A 22329-nucleotide genomic window follows, 5' to 3' on the forward strand; every position below is an offset into this window, starting at 1 on the left:
TCAAATGCAAAGTTTATTGCCATGATTTCAATGTGACTGAATCAAAGGCAATTGATTGGTATGGGTTTGTTCTGTGAGGAAGAAACAAGTTTTTTTTAATAATACAGATTCACGATGCCATAAACAAATGAATAACTGGCAACTGTATTTTTGTTTGCTTTTTTTCATCCAGTGCAGATGCTACGGTAATTGAAGCCTCAGTCATTTGCTCACGGTCGAGACACAGCTGCTTTATTTACATCAACGGGGATTTATAGGGTTTTCCAGGAAAACAGATTTCCTTCATCCCGAGATTAACCCATTAAGTACCAGATATATTTTTCGTTAAAAAAAAATTCAGACCCCCAGCTGTACTTGCGATCTGATACATTACATTTAGACGTAACTTTTGCAGTCAACAAAACAAAAGTCACCATGGCGATATAGTTAAAGAGAGCATTTCAGTAACAGGCAGTCAGTTAAAAATTCTCCTGCGGCACTTAATGGGTTAATTCGCTTTTCTAATGCAGCCCTTTTGCTATAGTTTAGAATACTAGATCAGTACACCCATTTGCCCATGGAAACAATAAGTAAACAGCTTGCGGTTGGTTGGTTGAAGAAGCTCACTCAAAGACAGGGGGCAGTCAGTGGTCTTGGCCGGTGTGGAAGACTAGTGATTTTGTTGTTATCACAATGTAACCTGACAACAAGTCACAGTCTACCTCATTGCTCAGGATATTCTCTTCAGATACACACGTGACTCACCTGTTCATACAAACCCCTGCCATGTTACAGGGACCACAAAAGTAGTCAGGCCATTAGTTTAACTCATCCGAAAGATAGAATGCCATGTGACCTGCACGACAAGAATTTGTAAGTAGGGCAATTTGGTTTTTAAAACAGTCTCTGGAAAACATCTTGGTTATATCTCATCCAGACAGGGATAGCTTGGGGCCGAAACAAACAAGAAGCCCATGATTAGATAAAACTCAACTGTAATTGAGACAGCTGACGTCATTTCAGAAATGTGCTTAGAAATGAGCTGCGGATCGCAGTGGCTTCTCCTCCTGGCTCAGTAATAAAGAACTGAATTCAATTGAGCCGAAATCAATGGAGAAATTGGGTTGAGGTCACACTCCCAGCACCCCTTCCAGCACCACAGCTCGGATACTTCTCTTGTCTCCCAGCCAGCACTGCAGCACCAGGTGTGTGCAGCCGCCCACAGAAAGCCAGCACATTCACATTCTCGCTTTCAGATCACCTTTGGTTTTGCTTTTGTATATTTTGTACCAAAAAGCAATGCTGGGCTGTATCTGAAATCCCACACACATCTAACTGAACTGGCATGAGGACTGCATGGGTAGCAACTACATAATGGTTCCCATTGCACCTTCCATGAGTGGCTTAAGGTATCCAAGGAAAGACTTTTATTGGAAGTCCTGACAAAAGGAAAAGTCTTGAATTTAGCAAAAATGATGACAAGATGCTACGGGGACTCCTAATTGTCGCCATGCCATGATGCTAAGACAGACAGACAGACAGACAGACAGACAGACAGACAGACAGACAGACAGACAGACAGACAGACAGATAGATAGATAGATAGATAGATAGATAGATAGATAGATAGATAGATAGATAGATAGATAGATAGATAGATAGATTGATAGATAGATAGATAGACAGGATGTAAAAGGCACATTTTCGCTCTACTCATTTTTTATCTGATAGCTTTTCTCTGGCCATGAGTAAGCATTAAAGAAGCTGAACAATGGGAGTGGGTGTTACCTTCAACTCTTCCTGAATGGTGTAGGATGTTTCCATGGATACCTCCATGGCAACCACTTCTGAATTACCAGCCCTGGCCTAGTAGTCACAGAGACACGTGTGGGATTGTTCCTGTGATTTTGAAGAGCCTTGAGGTTCATTACACACAGTGCTCATCAGACAGTACAGTACAGTATAAATGGATTCATTGTGAGTTACTCATTTAAAGAGACAGTTTCAATGTCTTACAGCTTTTATAGGGCTATCTGGAAAGCTTGTATTAACGGGTGAAGTTTAAAAGGCATAAGGAGCCCAGAGGGTAAAACACAAGGAATATAGAGATACTGCTCCCTCACACCACACTGCCTACAGTATGTACAGCAGCTATGCAAACTATCATTGAACAAACGCAGTTAGGAAAACACTTATTACCTACCATATTGAAGCTTGATAGATTGGCCGACAATCTCCTCTCAAGGGATACCTTGTGAAGATGAAAGTGGAGATTTGCTTCTGGTATTTTTGTTAACTAACCCACTGTCCTATTGCAAGGCAAGCGTGTTTCCTTGTGCTTCCAGTACTTACAGAGTCTGTCACAAATGCACTATTCAAATATCACATGACCTGTTTTGAGAAATGCTTTTTACTTTGTCGATTTGTAGAATGGGCAAGCAGGGTAAGAAATGAAATAAATAAAATAAATACAACCCTGTTGAATTTCCAAGTCATTTTGATTTTGGGTAACAAACACTTTAAAATCAATACATCTTATTAGTACTGACTAAATGTCCCTCTATCATTGTGATGACCTTCAGCATAGGAAGTGAATTAATAAGCAGTTGTTTGAACCTTCAAAACCTATATAATGTGATAACTTGTACTGTGATATTTTATAATGCGATACTGATATTTTGTAACAATTGTACAAAATGGATAAGGGCATCTGCTAACAATTAATTAACTAATTAATTAATTTATTATTATTATTATTATTATTATTATTATTATTATTATTATTATTATTATTATTATTATTAATAATAATAATAATAATAATAATAATAATAATAAATAACATAGTGTTCATTTTAAAGCCTTCCCTTGCAGCAGTATTGGATAATATATCTTAGAATTGAACAAAGATTAATTAATTTAAAATGTCATCTTTAATAAAAGCATCACTGTTAAAGACTAGCATCTGAGGGAAGCGTTTCTCGCAGCTACCCACAAACCTGCTGCTGCTGTGTGGCAGTGATACCAATCCAGCTGGTCTTCCTTCGGGCCACCCATTCTGTCCCTCCAGCCAGGAGGAGCACTAACTCCTGCAATGAGACACCCAAGTCTGGGGTGGTGTTAGCTCAGTGCTTGGCTCTAGTGCTCAAACATATCCATCTTTTTCATGATAATTACTGCCCTGCAGACTGCCGGCTGAGAGAATGTCGTCTATTTCATTGATTTAAAAAGAAGCATATCTCACCCGTGATGATGTTTGCTTGTTTGTTTGTTTTAACAATACAATTCAGGTGTACGTTACAAACAGTTTATGAGTTAAAGGGCGTTCTAGGGCTTAAAAATCAACCCCAAGAAAGCATCATTTGCTTGGCATTCAAGTCTTTCTATAGATTTTGTCTACTTTATCAGCAGGTTTATGATAAGGTTTCAGAATCATGTACTCAGACTTATGATAAGGTTTCACAATGTACTCATGATGCGCCATGTGCCACCTAGTGGACACTTAATAAATAACTAACACAGCAAGTTCTTAGTTCAGTGATTTGAATGCATTTGGAACTTTACCGATGGATGGGGTGGGTGTTGCCTGCAGTCATTGACAAAGATCAAAGATAACAGTGTTAATAAAGATTACTGATTCCCCCTCCTCCATGTTTTTTGTTTTCAAAGGGCTTTATTGATGTATACTGGCGATGATCAATATAAATTATTTTCTTCAATATAATAAGATTAGATCAAATGTTTTATGAACATCAGTGCGTTCTTGTCACACACTCTGAATTGTACCGGTTCTATTTTCTGCAGATACTAACTGAAATAAAATAAGACACGTGCAAAGGTCGTGCTGTTTTGAAATAGGCTACGACGCACAGCTCCGCAAATTATTGAACAGTTAGCATAAGATGTATTTAGGCAAATCAATATAAACGAAATACAGATAAGAAAGATGTACTGCGTAGCAAAACGTGGTGGGCAGTATTAATGCAAAGACATGTACTTTGATAGTTAAATATGTTATTTTGCAAATCCATAAAAAACACAAGAAGCATTAAGAAAATCTGACAATCTGGGGGGCATGAGCCGAGCTTACACCATGACGCCATTTTCGTGCGCCACAGTCTTGTGTCTGTGCGAGGAGCTGTCGCGCTGAAAACCTACAGAAACAAAACACTGAACTTTTTGAAAAAGTTTTTAAATTAAAAAGTATTGGACTCTATGCCGAGTGTTCGAGTTTACCCTCATATTATCCCGTTTATAAAACCGGGAGAGGTGAGTTGGGGCATATAGATTATCTCGATTCTCCTTACTGTTTGCGTGACGGCAAAGTCAAACTTTATGACACTTTTGTTTGAATAGCGGTTTGAAGGGATACGGTAAACATGGGAGTTTCTGTGTATACTGGAAATTAGTAATAACTTGACTTATACGATCTAGTAGGAATATTATAATTAGCTAAGTTAGGGTTCGTGCACAACCAAGATAGATATTATTAATTAAAATAACGTTGTTATGGGTTTACTAAAGCAAGATGTTTGTAAACAATAGATAACAAATAGTTTAAAACTATACAAAAATGTAGAAAGAAAAAAAAAGAAAAACGGGGTGGGGATTTTAACATGGTTAAGTGTACGTGATGTAATGAAGTGTGTCCATGCTTGGGAAAAGAGGACATGTTTACTGATTACTGTTTCTTAAGAGATCTGTGGTTCAGTTAATATAAATACGTTTCAAAACTAGGGTTATAAATGTGAGACTGTTTGCATAGCCTGCACTCTCCTGCGCCTTCTAGTTTCCAGTGTCTCTGATGAAATAAAACCACAGTCTGATCCATCTGCTATATCAAAACAGAGAAGCTGCAGTTGCACCATTTGCCATTCCTAATTGAGAATAATAAAGCTAAACATGGTAACCCCCCCCCCCCCCCCCCCCCCCCCCAGGGTACACAAGGAATTGAACAGCTGTTCAAACGGTTTCTTCTTAAAATACATTTGAGTGACTCAAGTGTCACCAGGAGGAATCTGACAATTTGGATGAGCAGATCCAAGCTGTCAATAAAATTAAAACTGTGTTTCGTGCAGCTTGTTGCAAAAATAAGAAAGTTAGCATCATTTTGTTTGTGGGACACACATGTCCCTTGTACCTTAAAGGGTTAAATGTAGCTTCGTTATACAGACAGCAAAGCCATCAGCAGCTACCATCAGAAAAGTAAGCCATTTTGAGTTTTGGTTTGAAACGTGCTTTGGGTATTTTTGTTATTGTTAAGAATGTATTTATTGCACTGTTGGAGAGCTATTATTCTTAATGTCTTTTGATTTTGTATTTTATTTTTTCACTGTCAGGAACTCTCCCACTCTGGGAACCCTGAGATGGGTTCAGTGGCGGCCCTGGCAGACAGCAGCAGCACCAGTGGCTGGTGATTGGCAGCGGCATGGCTCCCAAAGCGCCGGCCCAGGCCAAGGCTGAGGAGACTTCGGTGCAGGTGGCCATCAGAGTGCGCCCCCTGCTGCCCAAGGAGCTCCTGCACAGCCATGAGAGCTGCATCACTGCCGACTCCGTGGAGAGGCGAGTCACGCTGGGCCACGATCGCCACTTCCAGTTTGACTTTGTCTTCGAGGAGTCCAGCGATCAAGAGGAGGTTTCTAGCACCTGTGTCCAGCCCCTCGTCGAGGCTTTCTTCCAGGGCTTTAACGCCACCATCTTTGCTTACGGGCAGACGGGCTCCGGCAAGACCTACACCATCGGGGAGGCCAATATATGTGAGGTTTTGTTTTTTTTTCCTTTGGCTACTCAAAACCTTTTTTGTACACACATATTGAGTAGCACTGTCCCTGTCTCATTAGACTTGACAGTCAATCCTAGTGACAATGCTGTAAACCCGTCAAAGAACAAATCTTAAATATACCCTAGGCATGGTAACAATGTTTTTAATAAGCAAAAAAATAAAATAAAAAATGTCATAGAAATTACTTTTATCAGCAATGTAAAAACTCCTTTCTGGTAGGGTCTAGTGTATGCCTTTTTATATCTGAGTGAGAGGAGAGTGCAAGACCACGTCTTGCAGTACAACTGATGTTTTTTGAAAGTACAGAAATCAGGTGAGGTGTGAGGCTGGGATGGCTCAATGTATGTTAAATGAGGTGTTTTGTTTCAGCCTCATTGAGCGATGAGGAGCAGGGCATCGTCCCACGAGCCATGGCTGAGATTTTTAAGCTGCTGGATGAGAATGACCTAAGTGACTTCTCTGTGCGGGTCTCCTATCTGGAGGTGTACAAGGAGGACTTCAGGGACCTGCTGGAGGTGGAGACAGCCAGCAAAGACATCCGCATCCGCGAGGATGACAAGGGCAACGTTGGTACGTGGAGCAGGCACATACTGACACAGATAATAGTCATGCTGGAGATTATTTCACTGTTTGAGCAAAAAGTGTAGTTAAAATCGTCTAGTGACAAAACGTCATCGTAGTAGTTGTTATACCCTTTCTTTGAAGAATAAATCATTATTAATGTAATTTTGCCCAGGTGAGATCAGTAATGCTGATGTCGTTCCCTATATTGCCCCATCTTTCATTTTCTGAAGCAGCGTTGCCTGTGTGTATGTGTTTGCAGTGCTATGCGGAGTGAAGGAGTGTGAGGTGGAGGGGCTAGATGAGGTGCTGAGTCTCCTGGAGACAGGGAACACTGCCAGGCACACAGGAGCCACCCAGATGAACCCGCAATCCAGCCGCTCACACACCATCTTCACCGTGGCCATGGAGCAGCGGCAGGGCTCGAGGGCTGGGCACAGCACACCACACGTCCTCATCTCCAAGTTTCACTTTGTGGACCTGGCCGGCTCGGAGCGCATCCTCAAAACAGGAAACACAGGAGAGAGGTTGAAGGAGAGCATCCAGATCAACAGTGGACTGCTAGCACTGGGGAATGTTATTGGGGCACTAGCAGACCCTAAGAGAAAGGGCACACACATCCCCTACCGGGACTCCAAGATTACCAGGTACTGCTAGGCTACAGCTCTTTAATCACTATAGTTTAGGCAATCCAATCTGGGAAACAGTTTTGTCAGTACAATACGATAAATGCAGTTGTATATAATATAACTTTACATTTTTTAAATTCCACAGTTATTATGAGTGTCTTCGAAAGCCTAGAAAATTGCATGTGAAAATGAGATCTGTTTTTCAGCTTTCATACGAAGCACAATCCTTCAAAAATGCGAGTGATGCATTGATCTCAAAAGATATCTTTATTTCCCTTTTCTTTCCCTTGCAGGATCTTAAAGGACTCTCTGGGGGGCAATGCTAAAACCCTGATGATCACTTGCATCAGTCCTTCTTCCTCTGATTTCGACGAGAGCCTCAACTCCCTGAACTATGCGAAGCGGGCCCAAAAAATTCAGAACCGCGCCATGGTAAACTGCCGGGGTGAACCAGACCGCACTGAGGGGCTAGAGCTGCAGATCAAGGCCCTTCGGCGAGCCCTGGAGAACCGCCAACGCTCTGAAACCAGGATCATCGCCCGTCTGGAGCATGACAAGAACCCCCGGGGCTCAGGGGAAGAGCTGGGCAAGCTGCGGACGGAGAGCGCCCGCTACAGGACGTGCACGGACACTGCGTACAGGCTGTTCATGGAGCTGCAGGCAGAGGGGACCCTGAACCCCGGGCAGGTGTTTAGGGTGAAGGAGTGGCAGTGTTCTGTAGAAGAGGAGCGCAGTGAGCTGACCACAGCCTCTGGACTGGACAGTGGCATTGAGAGCACGTCTGCAGAGGAGACTACAGCAGCCCTGAAGAAGGGAAGGGAAGCAGCTCAGTATCAGGTAGGTTATACACTCCCAGTTTGTTTGGATATGCAATTAAAAATATAAGTAGAATACCATCCCACATCTAGTTAATTTATGCAGTCCTTCATGTTTAGACATCCCAGGATGTTTTGTAAGGTCAGCATAAATCACACTACACCACTAAATAAGAAAAGCTTAAGTCAAGAAAGTAGCTTTTCAGTCATGCTCTTGAGTGGAACAAAACCTGATTTCTCAAAGATTGAAAACAATTTGGAAATGTTGACTTTTTTTAACCTTATGATTAAAGAGATAAACTCATTAGCAAATTGCATTGTTCCAGGAAGCCTCGCTGTGCAATACATAGTCTATCTTTATTTCAAGGGCAATTGACCTTTTTTTTAATCAGGAAGGGTGTCTTCAGCAGCCCTGAGGAGACGTTTGTAGAAAACACAATTAAAAGGCAATTGCAATAAATCTGTTTCTTAAGAAGCAGTCAGGAGCAGGGTCTTGGTGTGTGCGTGTGATTGACTGATTGATTGATTGCAGGGTCCTGACCAGGGAGGTAAGGAGTGGGAGACGGACAGGGAGGAGTACATTGCTCAGCTGCAGGCTAGGGTACAGAGACTGGAGGAGGAGAACTCTGATTTCCTGGCTGCTCTTGAGGATGCCATGGAGCAGTACAAACAGCAGGTATCTGGAGCTTCTAAAACCCCATCTGCAGTGAACCACATTGAAAAATATTTGCTATGGTGTGATTTACAAAGCAAAACTTCATGCAGTTTACCCAGCATAAATGTAACTGCTTGTTTTAGTTCTCTATCAATTTATGTAAGCACTACCAGCTCCCCTAAAATAATTACCTTGCTAAACTTTATTTCCAATAGAAAATGTAACAAACATGTGGTTCGTTTATTCAGAGTGACAAACTTCAGGATCAACAAGATCTTCTTGCTGAGATGGAGAGCTGTGTGGCTAAGCCAAGCCGCTCTGTATCTGAGTTACTAGAAAGGATAGATCTAGGGGATGTGAAACAGAGACCTCACACTGCTCCCGTGGATCCCACACGCCCATGCAACTTCAACATGGTGCATTCCAGCCTCTTAGCCAATGGTGACAGTGGAAGAATCCATTCCAAAAAGGTATGTTTTGGCAATGAAATGGCGCTTTGTAAAATGTATTGTTGGTACAGGATATACACAGGTCCAACATGACAAGGGGACTGTTACTCATTTTTGAAGTCCCTGTACTGTGTCAACTCGTATTAGGATTTGAAGTGTCCTATAAGTAAAAGAAAAGCCTTTTTATTTCTGTTTGTACCAAGCATTGTGATTGTCTTGAGGAAAGAGTATTCTAAATATAACATGAGTCTGTGTTTCCTGCCCACAGTCAGGATCTCCGTGCTCTCTAGATAACCCGCTGGCTGGACTGCAGAGCCAGAATCAGTGTGAGTCCCGCGCTCAGGAGCACTGGGAGGGGCAGCGGGAGTTCAGTGACGATTCGGACAAAATAAGGGGAAAATGGAGGTAGGGAATAATAATGGCACTATGCATTTCATTTATATTCAAGGACATGTTTCTTATATTAAGAATAAATCACTTGTAACTGACAAGATTGGCCAATTCATTGCTTTTTTAGTAGAACTCCTCAAATTAATATTCAGCCTCCGGAAAACATCGGAGCTAGTCAGAGGCATTGCTATGCACTGGCATGACTCTAAATGTTGATGGATTTCAGGTTTAGGAAAGTGTTTCTGCCATCTGGCTGTGACAGTGCAGACTGCAGCTGCCAGGATCAGAGCAAACAAAGCTCAAAGAATAAAATTGATAAGGAGCAACGTCTTTTTACTTTGGAATGGAGGTTTTAATGAGTAGCTGTGTCATTAAAGCAAAAAAGAGAATCTGTCTGTATCTCGACCCGTAATACTGCGTTTTCACATCAATGGAGAAGTGCTTATTCAATTATGATGAAACCTTCTCTGGACGTACGTGAGCATATATAAAGCCATTTGTTCGTCAGTCTGTAAAACAATAGTTTAAGTGAATAATTTCTTGCAGGACCCTGAGCCCGACCTGGATGAAGAGAGAGCTGCCTACAGCGGGTCCAGGTGACAAAGTGAGGGGAGGCGTCTCCCAGCTACTTGAGAGCAGAAACTACCCCCCTCTGCACAGCGACCGCCTCAAGTGTGAGTGAGCAGACTTATTGCTGTCATTGCTATTGGTTTATTGTTTAGAATATTTGTTAGGTACGATCCTTCTGATGGAAGGAAAATAGAACATGATTGGTTGCAGGTTTTAATAGGGATATACTTCAGATGTATACCTTTACACCCTCCACGACCAGAAAAGAGGCAGTCTGGGGAAGCTGGCAATCTGTAAATCTGATCTTAAATATTAGTATTTGTTTCTTTATTTATATGACAATGTATCTGTTTGTAATTGGTGTGTGAAAATAAACTTGTAGACAAACTTTTCAATTGTTTGTATAATTGATTCTGTAAATTTGACTTGGTGTAGTTTTACCACCTTTTATTGTTTTGTCGTTATTAATGATGTCTCATTTGGTTTTGATCATGCCCCCCGTTAGCCCCTTGCAGGGTTCGAGCCGCTGCGCTGCGGGATGCTCTAGGGGGCTGCACCCCGCTGCCTCCTGGCCCTGGTGAGCAGGACTTGGGGCTCCTGCAGGCACAGCAGAAGATCCGAGAGCTGGCCATCAACATCCGCATGAAGGAGGAGCTCATCAAGGAGCTGATTAAAACAGGTAGAAATATATTTCTATCAGGATGAACACACACACACACGCTTCAGGATGATGGCACATACACATACGCCCCAAACATGCCATCAGTTTACAAATATCTTGGCCTCCTATCCAAGATCCTTTTTGCTTTCTACAGCCCAGAGCTCTCCCCTACCCCCCACCCCATCATCAACATGAAACTCTTCTCCTTACAGGGAAGGATGCCCAGGCTATGAATAAGCAGTACAGCCGGAAGATCTCGGAGCTGGAAGCAGAGGCTGAGCAGGCACGGGCTGAGCTCAACGAAGCCCAGAGACAGCTGCAGGACCTGGAGGTCAGGGAGCCCAGAGACCCATTCGACAAGTTCAAGGCACAGGAGTACCGCAAGAAAATTGCAGCTGCGCAAAGTAAAGTCCAGGTCGGTGTCCTTTTTCAGAACAGAGTTTACAAACTGTTAACTCCTTAACAGCCATAGTGGTGGGTACAATCTTCCAGTAACAACCTAGCAATGAGCTATCTTACATTGTTTTTTTGAAAACCTAACAAAAGCTACAAAGAATAGTGCAGGACTTCTAATAAGCATTGACGATGTCAATGTGTCTGTAACCCTCATCACATTTAGTATGGTACATACATTGGTCACTGCTCTGGCAGAATGATAAGAGGATCCTTAATTAAAGTGTGTTTCCTTCATAGAGCGATTTTAAATAGCTACCAAGTACGCAGTTTTATCTTGTAAATAAACTGATTGCTGTTATTGACATCAGTTACCCCATGCAAGACAGGAAAGATTATTGTAAAGGTTACAATGATGGGTTATTTCAATCACAGGATGAATAAAAAAAAAAAATCTGCCTGCATATTTATAATTATGTTCATGACGCATGGTTCATGCTTAGACAACATGTGGTGTGATAAAAAAAAAAAACATCAGAATAGCTGCTGTGAATTTGCAAGTGCTTTACTTTTAAAGTGTGTCTTTGGAAATGACTTTACAGAATGACTCTGCAGAAATGTTACCAGCGAGGTGATGTGCCTCTTTTGAAGCATGGCTGAAGGGCCTGTCATATATAAATAGATGTACTTCCCAGTTCTGTTCTAGGAGTTTTTCGTAAACTCTTGGTAAAGCAGTCTAACCCACCCCAGCATGCTGGGCAGGGGCTCTGGGAAGTGATCGTTCCTGCTCAAAGACGCTGGCTGTTCCTGTGTGTGTCTCGCAGGTGCTGAAGCAGAAGCAGCGGGACACGGCGCGGCTGGCCTCCCTCTCGACACAGAGCGAGCGGCGGGTGCTGGAGCTCGAGAGGAACGTGCGGAGCATGCGCCAGCAGCAGGACCTGCTCCAGCGCAGGCTCCGAGAGGAGAGTGAGCAGAAGCGCAGGCTGGAGAGCGAGATGCAGAGGGGCAAGCATCGGGTCAAGGTAGTCACTGCACACCTACATTTCCCCTGAGTCAAAGAAGGAGGGCTTCAGGGTTCCCTGTGCAAGTCTAGGCTTCGTGGATTGCTAGTTATTTTGATGCTGTCTGGGAAACATGGTCAGCTTTGTTGGATGGCAGTATTTCATCATTGAGTATAGCTTAATGGGGTCGGTTTTTTGAGACCTGTAACAAGACAGCCTTATAGCTGGGTGCAACTCATTTATAGTGATTATCAAGTGACTTGACCATCGGGGATAACGGTGAGTTTTAATTCTATTCTTTCAGCCATGGGTATCCTGGCTGTCATTCTTCACAAAACACAAGAATGTCCTTCCATCATTTGAAACACGTTAGGGTATACAGTATTACTGAGGAAGCTTAGTTATAAAATCAGACCAGATAAAACAAAATAATACAATGCAAAAGACATTAATGAAGACTGGTCTAATGTAAAGCTCTGTTTAACAGTGGAAGTTGGGTTTAAACCACTGCTTGACCTCACTGCTTTTGTAGATCCAAGTTTGTTGATTTCCTTTTGAGTACTCCTCTGTTCTTTTCTTTTTCTGTCTGTCTTTAGGAGCTGGAAATAAAGAACGAGCAGCAGCAGAAGATCCTGAGGATCAAGACGGAAGAGATTGCTGCCTTCCAGCGAAAGAGACGCAGTGGGAGCAACGGCTCTGTCATCTCTCTGGAGGAGCAGCAGGTAACCAAGAAGGACAAACCGTTTCCAACCTCTCCAAACATTTCAGTATCGGAGCCTTTCTTCTCTTAGAAATGTAAAAAATCAGATGTTCCTCCTAAGTGCAGTGAACACATTGTGTAAGTTTGCTTACAGAAATAGTTTTTCATTTTTGTATTTTGAAACAGAGTGTTCTGTGATGGGAATAGCACACCACAGCAAATGTGTGAAACTGGTTGGGGGTGGCAGGGGAAAGAGATTGAAAATCTTTGTCTATGTGTATTTGTAATGGACCATAGTCACTCCTTATTTCCTTGTAAACCAGTGCAATTTATAATAACTGTAGGGGTCGTCGGAGACTTGAAAAAAATATTTTTACCAAATTGCACAGCAGCACACGTGTTCAGTTTTGTATTGTTCATTAACGAGTCTTTACAGTTTGTCTTGCACCAGATATCATTCTTTGGTATACTGTTTGTGTAGTATGGAAAGCGTTCTGACCTAGTTGGTCTTGCAGACAGGGTTTTATTGCACATGTGACTGTTGCTGTGATACATTGTTTCTATGGTCGCGCGTTGCATTCTCACCTGCTGTTTTCCTGATGTACACGCTTCGCTATGTCTTTGCAGAAGATTGAGGATCAGAAGCGCTGGCTTGACGGGGAGATGGAGCGCGTCCTGGAACAGCGGAGAGGTCTGGATGAGCTGGAGGGAGAGCTGACCAGACGAGAGGAGATCCTGGCCAAGAAAGAGGCCCTGCTGCAGGAGAGGAGCGGGCTGGAGAACAAGAGGCTGCGCTCCAGTCAGGTGAGCTCACACCACTCACTGCGAGGGCGTGCTCGTCTCTCCTTTAGACTTCGGAGATCCTTCCTTCAGTGTGATTCTTGCAAAATATGCTTAACCATGTCATCTAAACACTCATAGAGCATAGCAGTTATGTAGACAAAAATGTAGACTTAAGTTTTACCTTCAAGAATAAGACTGTAATGTAAATCTTTATACATAATAATAATGGTGTCTATGTGATGCCCTCAGTGTGACTTAGTGGGTACTGCAGATGAGTCAGTATGTCTGTGTGTCGCAAGGAGTGGACAGTAGAAGAACGAATTAAGTCCCATGTGTATAAGGTGTGTGCATGTCTGTAAGTGACTTGTCTTTCCCTCGTGTGTCTCCCTGCAGGCCCTCAGTAAGGACATGGGGCTCCTGTCGAGCCGGATCGAGTCCCTGGAGCGCGAGCTTTCCGAGAGGAGCGGTCAACTCCGCAGCAGCAGCGCCCAGGACTCCCAGCAGATCCGCCAGGAAATCTCCAACCTGCGCATCGAGAAGGACCAGCTCCTCAAGCAGCGTGCCGAACTGGACGACAAGCTGCGACAGGGCAGCCTGCTCTCCCCTGAAGTAAACTAATAATCCACCTGTCAGACTGCTTGTATTACTTTTATAAAAGAAAAAAAGAAATGTAGAGCCTCTCTAACCTTACTAGGGTGAAAATCAGCTTGGATCTTCCCGCACCCTATAACATACCTAACCCTAATGGGCTTCTGTAAACTTTGGTTTCATACACGCCCTTCCCTGTCTTTCTCCCAGTTGGATAAAGGTGACCTTCAACCCAGCCCCTCCCCTCTCCTGAGGCTAAGCTTGCCCTGCCCTTTCCCCCTGCAGGAGGAGCGGACCCTGTTCCAGCTGGACGAGGCGATCGAGGCTCTGGACGCTGCCATCGAGTACAAGAACGAAGCCATCAGCCAGCGGCAGCGCGTGCTCCGAGCCTCTGCCAGCATGCTCTCCCAGTGGGAGATGAACCTGATGGCCAAACTCAGCAACCTGTCTGCCTCGGAGACCCGCGCCCTGCTCTGTAAATACTTCGATAAGGTCAGGACCTTGCCCCCACCACACACATCCTGTTCACTGGGAATAGATTAGTTAAGCGTGGCTCTATGGCTAAATATTTGTTTCATTGAGCTAAACCAATATGACATCAGCTTCTTTCATCTGGATTTGTAATATTTGGTTGTCTTCTTGCTGTAAGTGTGTCTGTGTTAATCAGTGAAGCGCTGGACGTCCTGTCTGTGTGTCTGTCCAGGTGGTGTGTCTGCGAGAGGAGGAACGCAAGCTGCAGGTGGTGCTGGCGGAGCTGGAGATGCGCTGTGAGGAGCAGCAGCAGCTCATCCTGTGGCTGGAGGCAGCGCTGGAGAAACAGCAGCTGGACACTGACAGGAGGCTCACCCAGCAGCAGAAAGAGCACGAGAGGAACGTGCAGCTGCTGCTGCAGCAGTGCCGAGGTGGGGGCACACACTGGCACACGGCTGCTGCATGCTGCTTCTACAGCTAGGGTTTTCTTAGTTAGACACTAAGCTCCAGTGACAAGGGAACGATGTATGTTGTATGTATGGCTCTTCGTAGGATGTTTCTTTCCTTTTGTTGCGATGGAAAGTTTACAGATTTTCTGGGTTTTTGACGCGCATCCTGATGACATGCTAGTGCTAGTCAGGGAGGCTGACTCTAACTCCTGGTTTTCACTGCAGAGCAAATGGATGAAGGGCTGGCAGGGAGTCAGAGGCAGTATGAGAGCTGGATCCACAACCTGGGAAAGGAGCTGAGCCACTTCAAGTGGGCCAATCAGGAACTCGCCAATAAACTGAGGGATGTGTACAGGCACGCCAGCCAACCAGTGGACCAAGGCAAAAGTAAGGGCTGCTTTCAGTTCATATGTCTTTTACCCTATTTGTAATTACATCTTTTGGCATTATCTAAAGAATCCATGCAACAGCTGCCTGAAGGAATTTGTGTTCATCCTTCTCGTTTCAGTGTTGAACTTGAATGGAAAATCTCAGGGCAGTTCAGAAAAGCTGCCCCCTGTTGGCAGAACTGAAGAAAGCAGGAATGCAGGTGGAGATCAGCCCAGCAGGCTGGAGAGGGTACTGAAATCGAAGGAGGAGATTCGAGATCTCGTGCATGCCCCACTGCCCCCCACCTGGCGGCGATCCTCTCTCCCCACCGAGGACCAATCGGGTATGGAGGAGCTGCGGCAGCAAATGACCTCAGAGCCCCCTGGGAACAGAGTTCTGCACCCAGGCAGGGCGCCGGCACAGTGGAGCGGCACCCCACCACTGCCACATGCCAAACCTCGCCGCGAATTCCACAGGTCCAGCCTCAATGCCGGCCTGCTGCCGTCCAACTGCGGGATCATCGATGTGCGCAAAAACCCATTGTAAAGAGAAGCTGACATTCTTACAGGGCAGGGGGTTTTAAGATGGTTTTAGAATTTCATCAAATGTGTGACCTGGCTTGAAATTTATCATTTATTTTTTGTACACCCAGGTTTATTTTTTTGTATATCGCTAGCTCTCGATTTAAGCTGGTGGGTCTATTAAACTGCAACACAGCTGCCAGTGAGATATCTCTGAGTGTGATGCTGCAGCGCCCCCTAGTGTATAAACACACAACATAAGAACATAAGAAAGTTTACAAACGAGAGGAGGCCATTCGGCCCATCTTGCTCGTTTGGTTGTTAGTAGCTTATTGATCCCAAAATCTCATCAAGCAGCTTCTTGAAGGATCCCAGGGTGTCAGCTTCAACAACATCACTGGGGAGTTGATTCCAGACCCTCACAATTCTCTGTGTAAAAAAGTGTCTCCTATTTTCTGTTCTGAATGCCCCTTTTTCTGCCCCTTTTTCTAAACTCCATTTGTGACCCCTGGTCCTCAGCAATGCTACTGGAAAAGAAATGAAAAATGAAAAATTCCATAAAATACAAGAGAGAATTCTGCTGTAAGGAAAGTAAAATCAAATTAAAATCCGGCCTGATTTAAACCTGTGCTGGAACCATGTACAGCTGTTTCCATAACATTGCAGCCAAATCTGGACCTGCAAGACAGTCCCTGGTTTTAAATAAAGAGTTGCATTGATTTAATAATGTGGGAATTAATGCTTCTCTTGGATCATGTCTTGTTAGCGGTTTGTCCAGCTTAACCACCATGAAATAGAAACCAGCAACTGCAGAGATTAGATTGGCAGTGTTTTACATGATGAGCAGAATCAGCCCGTTTGAGTGAGTCTGCCCCCTTTTTACAGCAGCTTTATTAAGCTTCTGTTGGTTATACTGTTTACTAGGACTTGTAGGAACTATTAACTGCTCTAACTATTAAACCTGCTCCATGAACACAGGCTTACATTATTATTACATTGTTATATTGTATTTTCTTTTTTAAATGAATATTTTTTCCTAATTTGACCAGGTGTTTTGTTTCAGATTGTAAAAGCATGCTACTCTAATACTAGCAAGCTCGTGCAGCTCATGGAGCACATCCAGGTCTTTCCTCTGAGGCGTCAGGCAGGAAGCTCTCCCAGTATTAGCCCCACTGCCTTTTCAGATCAAACACACACTCAACAAGTCTGACACTACCAAGGAATAAATGCTGTAGATATATTGAACATGTAAATACAATCTAATCTCTCTTTTTATACTTGTTTTGTATTTCTGTATTTCATCACTTTATTAAACTTTTATAGTAAAAACTAAAGCTTGTTTTTTTTTTCCTTTTGGATTGCACAGATTCCACTGAAACCATTATAAAGGGTGTTATCTAAGGAAAGATCCTTATGAAAGATGTTATCTAAGGAAAGCAGACTAATGAAATGTTTAGCGTTAGTGGACTCCTTAAATTCTTCAAAGAATTTCCAGCACCACGTGCACAAGTGCACACATTCCACAGAACCCGTGAGGAAAAGCGCGTTGAAGCCTCAGCGCTGTCACTGGATGGTATATCAGCATGTAATGCATGGGGCCAGTGGCGCAATGGATAAAAAAAGGTTCTTTTTTTTTTTTTTTTTTTAATTATTATTTTTATTTAGGCTTCAATATGTTGGAGCAACATCTAACGGTTCGATAGATTCTGGTCATACTTTATCTAAAGAATGGAAAAGTTAACTTTGTTTATCAGGGCCAGTGGTCCAATGGACAACGCGTCTCGCTGCTTTGGGAAAACTTGTGCTAAACTATAAACGCATGAGTATTCAGCTGAAGGTTAAAAAAATTCCGACCACCACCTGAAACCATTCACCACCAGAGGGCAGCATTACATGCAAGCGCGCACACATTATAGCAGACTGGACTCGTGGCATGCCAGATACTGTAAATACAGTATAATCGTAAATCTCGAAAAACTACTCACTTCTAAATCTTTTGTAGTCATTTTTGTATTACTTTAGTATAAATACATGTTAATTTGGATTCATATGTTTTTTTTTTTTTTTTTTTTTCTGACTATGTGAACGAAAAGACACACATTTGCCCGGTTTCCCATTGGAAATAGTGATATTTTGAAATATCACTGTCCTGGTCACAAAAGCAAAGTTTGCGGGGAATAATAGCCATGTTCTATACTTTTGAGGCATAAGCAATTAGGAAATAACACTTACTACCCAGGAACCAAAAAAAAAAAAAAAAAAAAATTGTTACACGGTGTAATTTGAGCTGAACTTAACTAAAATACATAAGTACATGTTGAGCAGATACTGGCTTTAGATTGATTGGTGCATGGTCCTATTATTTTATATTGTAAATTATCTGAATTTAAAAACTTTTTTGATTGTTTTTGTGACTCAGAAATAAAAACCACGAGCCAGCCAGGAGTCGAACCTAGAATCTTCTGATCCGTAGTCAGACGCGTTATCCATTGCGCCACTGGCCCTGTAAAGAAACAAGCTTTTTTTTAACAGTTTTGCAGTCAGTGGGAGTCCGTGCAACAACAGCCTGAAAAATCTCTCCATGCTCCTCGAGGCAGGAGAGATTCCATCCGTCCGCCCGCCCCCCCGGCCGGCGGCCCGGGCGATCATGTCGACCACCGCTACCTCTCCACCAGTTATAGAATCGCGTTGAAGCCTCGGCGTTGGTCACTTGATGGCATATCAGCATTTAACTGATTGTTTTATCTAGGCTTTAATGTGTTGTGCCAATATATAATGCATTCTGATTATATTTTATCAATTCGTTTATCCCGCAATGGACAAGAATGCCCCTTTAACACAATGTTACAGGGCCAGTGGCGCAATGGATAACGCGTCTGACTACGGATCAGAAGATTCTAGGTTCGACTCCTGGCTGGCTCGTTCTTTTTTTTTTTTTTTCTTCCTCCTCTCTGAGTCACAAAAACAAACAAAAACGTTTTTTTTTTTTTCAATTCAAAGCTATTCACTATTTATTTGTAAACACATTTATTTATTTCCTAATTGCATTTCTGCTTTGAAATCTACATTTTACCCTCTTGCCTCTTCTTTCTGCTTATTTCTTTCTCTGTTTATGTTCTTTTGATCCCTATCCCCACTAACTAAATGGAAAGGGCACTAATCAGGCGCTGGGCACCACACTGCGAGCCGAGGTGAGGAGGGATGGGCAACCTGTCAGGAAGAACATTACGTCATACCGTCCAGCAAAACGCGCTCGCTTAATTATTATACTTAATTATAGGTAGACGGACAACAATATCGTCCTTGTCAGTCAAGCATAATGCTGTGGCAGTCGATTCATTGTATTTTAGCTTTATTTAAAATAACGTTTTGCTTGTTTAACCCCGCCCGCGACCCCGGAAGTGCAGGCTGGCGATCAGGTCCTGGGTGTAAAATCGGCTGCAGAGGAGTTAAGCAGTCTGCGTTTTTAACAAATCCGCTTTTAATCTTTAATTTTTTAACACCTGATTATTTATTGTAGACCACAATGGGAACCAGAGACGACGAATATGATTATCTGTTTAAAGGTAAGAGCCTCCTTTATTCTGTTTTTAATAATCGTTTTTGTTTGGTTACTGGGCAACAGGAAAAAAAAAATAATAATACGTTCAGTTTTTCTGTGCGGTAACGTAGACTTGATGTTTATTCAACAGCGACGCCAGCGTTGTTAATGACCTTCTGAATATGAACAGTGTCTGATTAAAAACGGTCTGCGCCGGTATTATGTGTGTATTGAATTGAATTTAGATGGTTTCCTTTGGAAACGAAAGATTTATACGCATTTTCATACACACCCTCAGTTGCATTGGGTTATGGACAATGTCACGTCTTCTCCAGTGTATAGAGACGCAGCTGGGTTAGAACAAAAACAAAAAACCCCTCCTGAAGCCTCCGTGATACCCCCTGAGGGATTTCGGGTGGAACGGGTTACAGACACTGTGCAGGGTTGAGATCAGAAATACGTGGTATTTATTGACGCTTCCCAAACACAGCGCAAGTGTATAGCTGCATACTCATTGTTATCACGCATTGTGCAGATCCGTAGTTTTGTTTCCGGGCAGCACCTTTTTTTTTTTGTTTGTTTGTTTGGTTGGTTTGATTTGTTGAAAGAAACAGAGCAACTGGTGGCATGAGATTAGAAAGCTGTTATGCTGTGTGTATTAACCGGTATTATACAGTATATTGTAAGTGTTGCTGCTGCAGTGCACTGAGGGAGAGTAATGGGCATTCTGTTCTGTTCTCTCCAGGAGTGCCCTGATAGAATACACTGAAATAATGTTTCAGTTACACTGGCCTGGAAATGTCATTCAGTTTCTCTTGGATTTTGACATTCGTGTGCTGGTGAAGCATTCTCCCTTCTCCCTTTCTAGTCGTGATTTATCAGACATTGTTTCTGTTAATCTGGAGTCTTCATTTCAACCTTGCTGTGGCTCTTTTAGCGGTAAACAATCCCTTCTTAAATGTAAAGTAACTGCTACACCCAGAGTGTGGTTGTCAAGGAGGGATTTTTGTAGTGCATTGTATTACTCCAGTGTGTGTGTGGCATTCCTGTAACCTTCCTACTGAGTGCAGTAGGATGTAATTTCAGGCAGCCTGGATTCTTGGTTACAGATAGCTGGATGAGGGAGATTAGTGAGGGACTTGGTTAGATGTAAATGAAAGAATTGTTTGTTTTTTTTTGTAAGAAGAGTATTGTGTGTTGCAACAGTTTGAGAGTGAACAAACAGAAGGATCAATGAGTAGTGCAGGCTCATCCAGAGAATCTCTGTTTCTTTATTAAACACTCACAGGTTTTCAAGGTCTTGAAGGTAAAATCAGAGCTGCTGCATGCACAGATGCACATAATGCACACCAGCTGCGCTCCAGCTATGGAACTAGCCGCAGCAATGTGTACAGAAGGTCATTCACTAATTGTGATTTAACTGCTGAGTGAAAAGTGTTTTCCACAAACAAAATGGAGCCTAACACCATGTGGTTTTGTATATAGTCATTAAAAAAAAAAAAAACAACCCAGCAATAACAAGCTTGACACTAATGCTATTTTGTTCAAAACTTACTTCTAGGGAAGATTTGGTGATTTTATTTTTTATTTTGTGCTGCTTACATTTTCAAAGGTGGCAATTGGCAGAGCATTATTTAAATAGGAAAACATATAATTGAGTCTTAAATTCTGCAGGACAGCTTGGTGGGAGCTGACATTTCAGATGATCCTTTTTATACAGACAGCCTCCGATCCAGAATTTACCTGAAAATAGAACTCATGTTATGTTCAGCTTTTTTTTATTTTTCAAATCACCTGGGGCTGGTTTTTCAAAACGTAATCTAGACAAGTGGTCTGGATCTTGTAATCCTATATTTTGTGATCGAGAGTCCTTAAAAAATAAATAAATAAATAAACAATTTTGTATTTTGTAAGCTGGATAAAAGTAAGCCAGCAGTGACATTTTCTGAAAAAAATCAGATCAGAACGATCCAGATAAAAGTAATTTAAATCATCAATTATAGGATTACAAAATCCAGGTCACTGTTATCCAGGTTAAATGTTTTTGAGAAACCGGCCCCAGGTCTTCTGCTTAGTATTGTGGGTGGGTGTTTTTGTAAATTAATAATAAATGTCATGTAAGGCCCCTTGACTCTGCTGGGGGCTGGTAGATTATAACGGCTGCTTTTGAAAATGTACAGTGATTTAGTTGTCATTTGCTGCAGTGGGCCAGGCAATTTGCTGTGCAATGAATGCGTTCCTGCGATGGAAGGGTTTGCTGCACATTGTGAAGTGTTTCCAGTGCAGTGTGACACTGCATTGTATAACAGTACATTCACATACTCATTTTGCAAGGTTACTTTTTTTCATGCTCTTAAAAAAAAAAAAAAAAAAAATGGGAAAACAGTCTGTATACTGTAGTATATTTTCATATCTCTCTGGGTAAAGAAAAGATGATAGACAGCATTTGTTAACTATAATTGACAACACATGGCATCGACTGCAGTCTTCCTTGAAATATTTCAAATTACTCTTGATTCTATCACTGTTCATTGCTTCACATTTAAAGTAAATTCATACATATTGCACCCCAAGCTTGAGCAGGGCGCCCTGAAATGATTTGTGTCGCACGTCACTCTCAGCCAGTACTTTACAGTACGTGCTCAGTGCTAAAGCAGTAGAGCACACACTACAATACCAGTGATTTATTGATGGGTTTGCTCAATACAGCAGGGTTAATCTATAATTATTACTGAGGATTTGCAGCTTCTGTGGTTTAAAATGGGGCTTTCTGATTTCATTGTACAGTCTGACAAAGCTGAGCTTGAATGAGTTTTGTTACGGAGTATAAAATGTATGATTCATTTACTGTAGACAGATCCAGGCCACTGCTTCTCTCAGGAAGCCTACGTAGAAACAAGCAAATTGCATTGTTGCAAGCAACAGATGCATTAGTAACCAAGGCTGAAGTGTATATATATATATATATATATATATATATATATATATATATATATATATATATATAACACAATGATACATG

The 22329-nt window shown here is 42.4% G+C and overlaps 1 protein-coding gene and 2 non-coding genes across 3 annotated transcripts; 2 read left to right on the forward strand and 1 right to left on the reverse strand.

Annotated features, from left to right (window-relative positions):
• Positions 1-4097: 4097 nt before the first annotated feature.
• LOC121304387 (kinesin-like protein kif7) lies at positions 4098-16088 on the forward strand. Its single transcript, XM_041235487.1, has 19 exons — positions 4098-4248; positions 5319-5735; positions 6131-6331; positions 6585-6969; positions 7245-7788; positions 8299-8442; positions 8670-8891; positions 9139-9275; positions 9807-9934; positions 10336-10509; positions 10704-10906; positions 11709-11906; positions 12482-12607; positions 13213-13389; positions 13762-13977; positions 14242-14448; positions 14660-14858; positions 15102-15263; positions 15385-16088. The coding sequence occupies exons 2-19, from the start codon at positions 5408-5410 to the stop codon at positions 15789-15791; spliced, it is 4158 nt and encodes a 1385-aa protein (XP_041091421.1). The 5' UTR covers positions 4098-4248; positions 5319-5407; the 3' UTR covers positions 15792-16088.
• Positions 16089-18197: 2109 nt separating this feature from the next.
• On the reverse strand, positions 18198-18270 carry trnar-acg. The gene has a single exon. It is a non-coding gene; the product is annotated as a tRNA-Arg (tRNA).
• A 345-nt stretch (positions 18271-18615) lies between these two features.
• trnar-acg lies at positions 18616-18688 on the forward strand. The gene has a single exon. It is a non-coding gene; the product is annotated as a tRNA-Arg (tRNA).
• The last annotated feature ends 3641 nt before the right edge of the window (positions 18689-22329 follow it).

This window comes from Polyodon spathula, chromosome 37 (genome assembly GCF_017654505.1).
Source record: "Polyodon spathula isolate WHYD16114869_AA chromosome 37, ASM1765450v1, whole genome shotgun sequence".
In the NCBI taxonomy this organism is placed as follows: Eukaryota; Metazoa; Chordata; class Actinopteri; order Acipenseriformes; family Polyodontidae; genus Polyodon; species Polyodon spathula.

Excerpts from the sequence above, each read along its gene's own strand:
- LOC121304387 (XM_041235487.1), top strand. The coding sequence starts at position 5,408 with ATGGCTCCCAAAGCGCCGGCCCAGGCCAAGGCTGAGGAGACTTCGGTG. Across the intron at positions 8,892-9,138 it reads GAAGAATCCATTCCAAAAAG|TCAGGATCTCCGTGCTCTCT; the intron begins GTATGTTTTGGC and ends TCCTGCCCACAG. Across the intron at positions 11,907-12,481 it reads GGGGCAAGCATCGGGTCAAG|GAGCTGGAAATAAAGAACGA; the intron begins GTAGTCACTGCA and ends GTCTGTCTTTAG.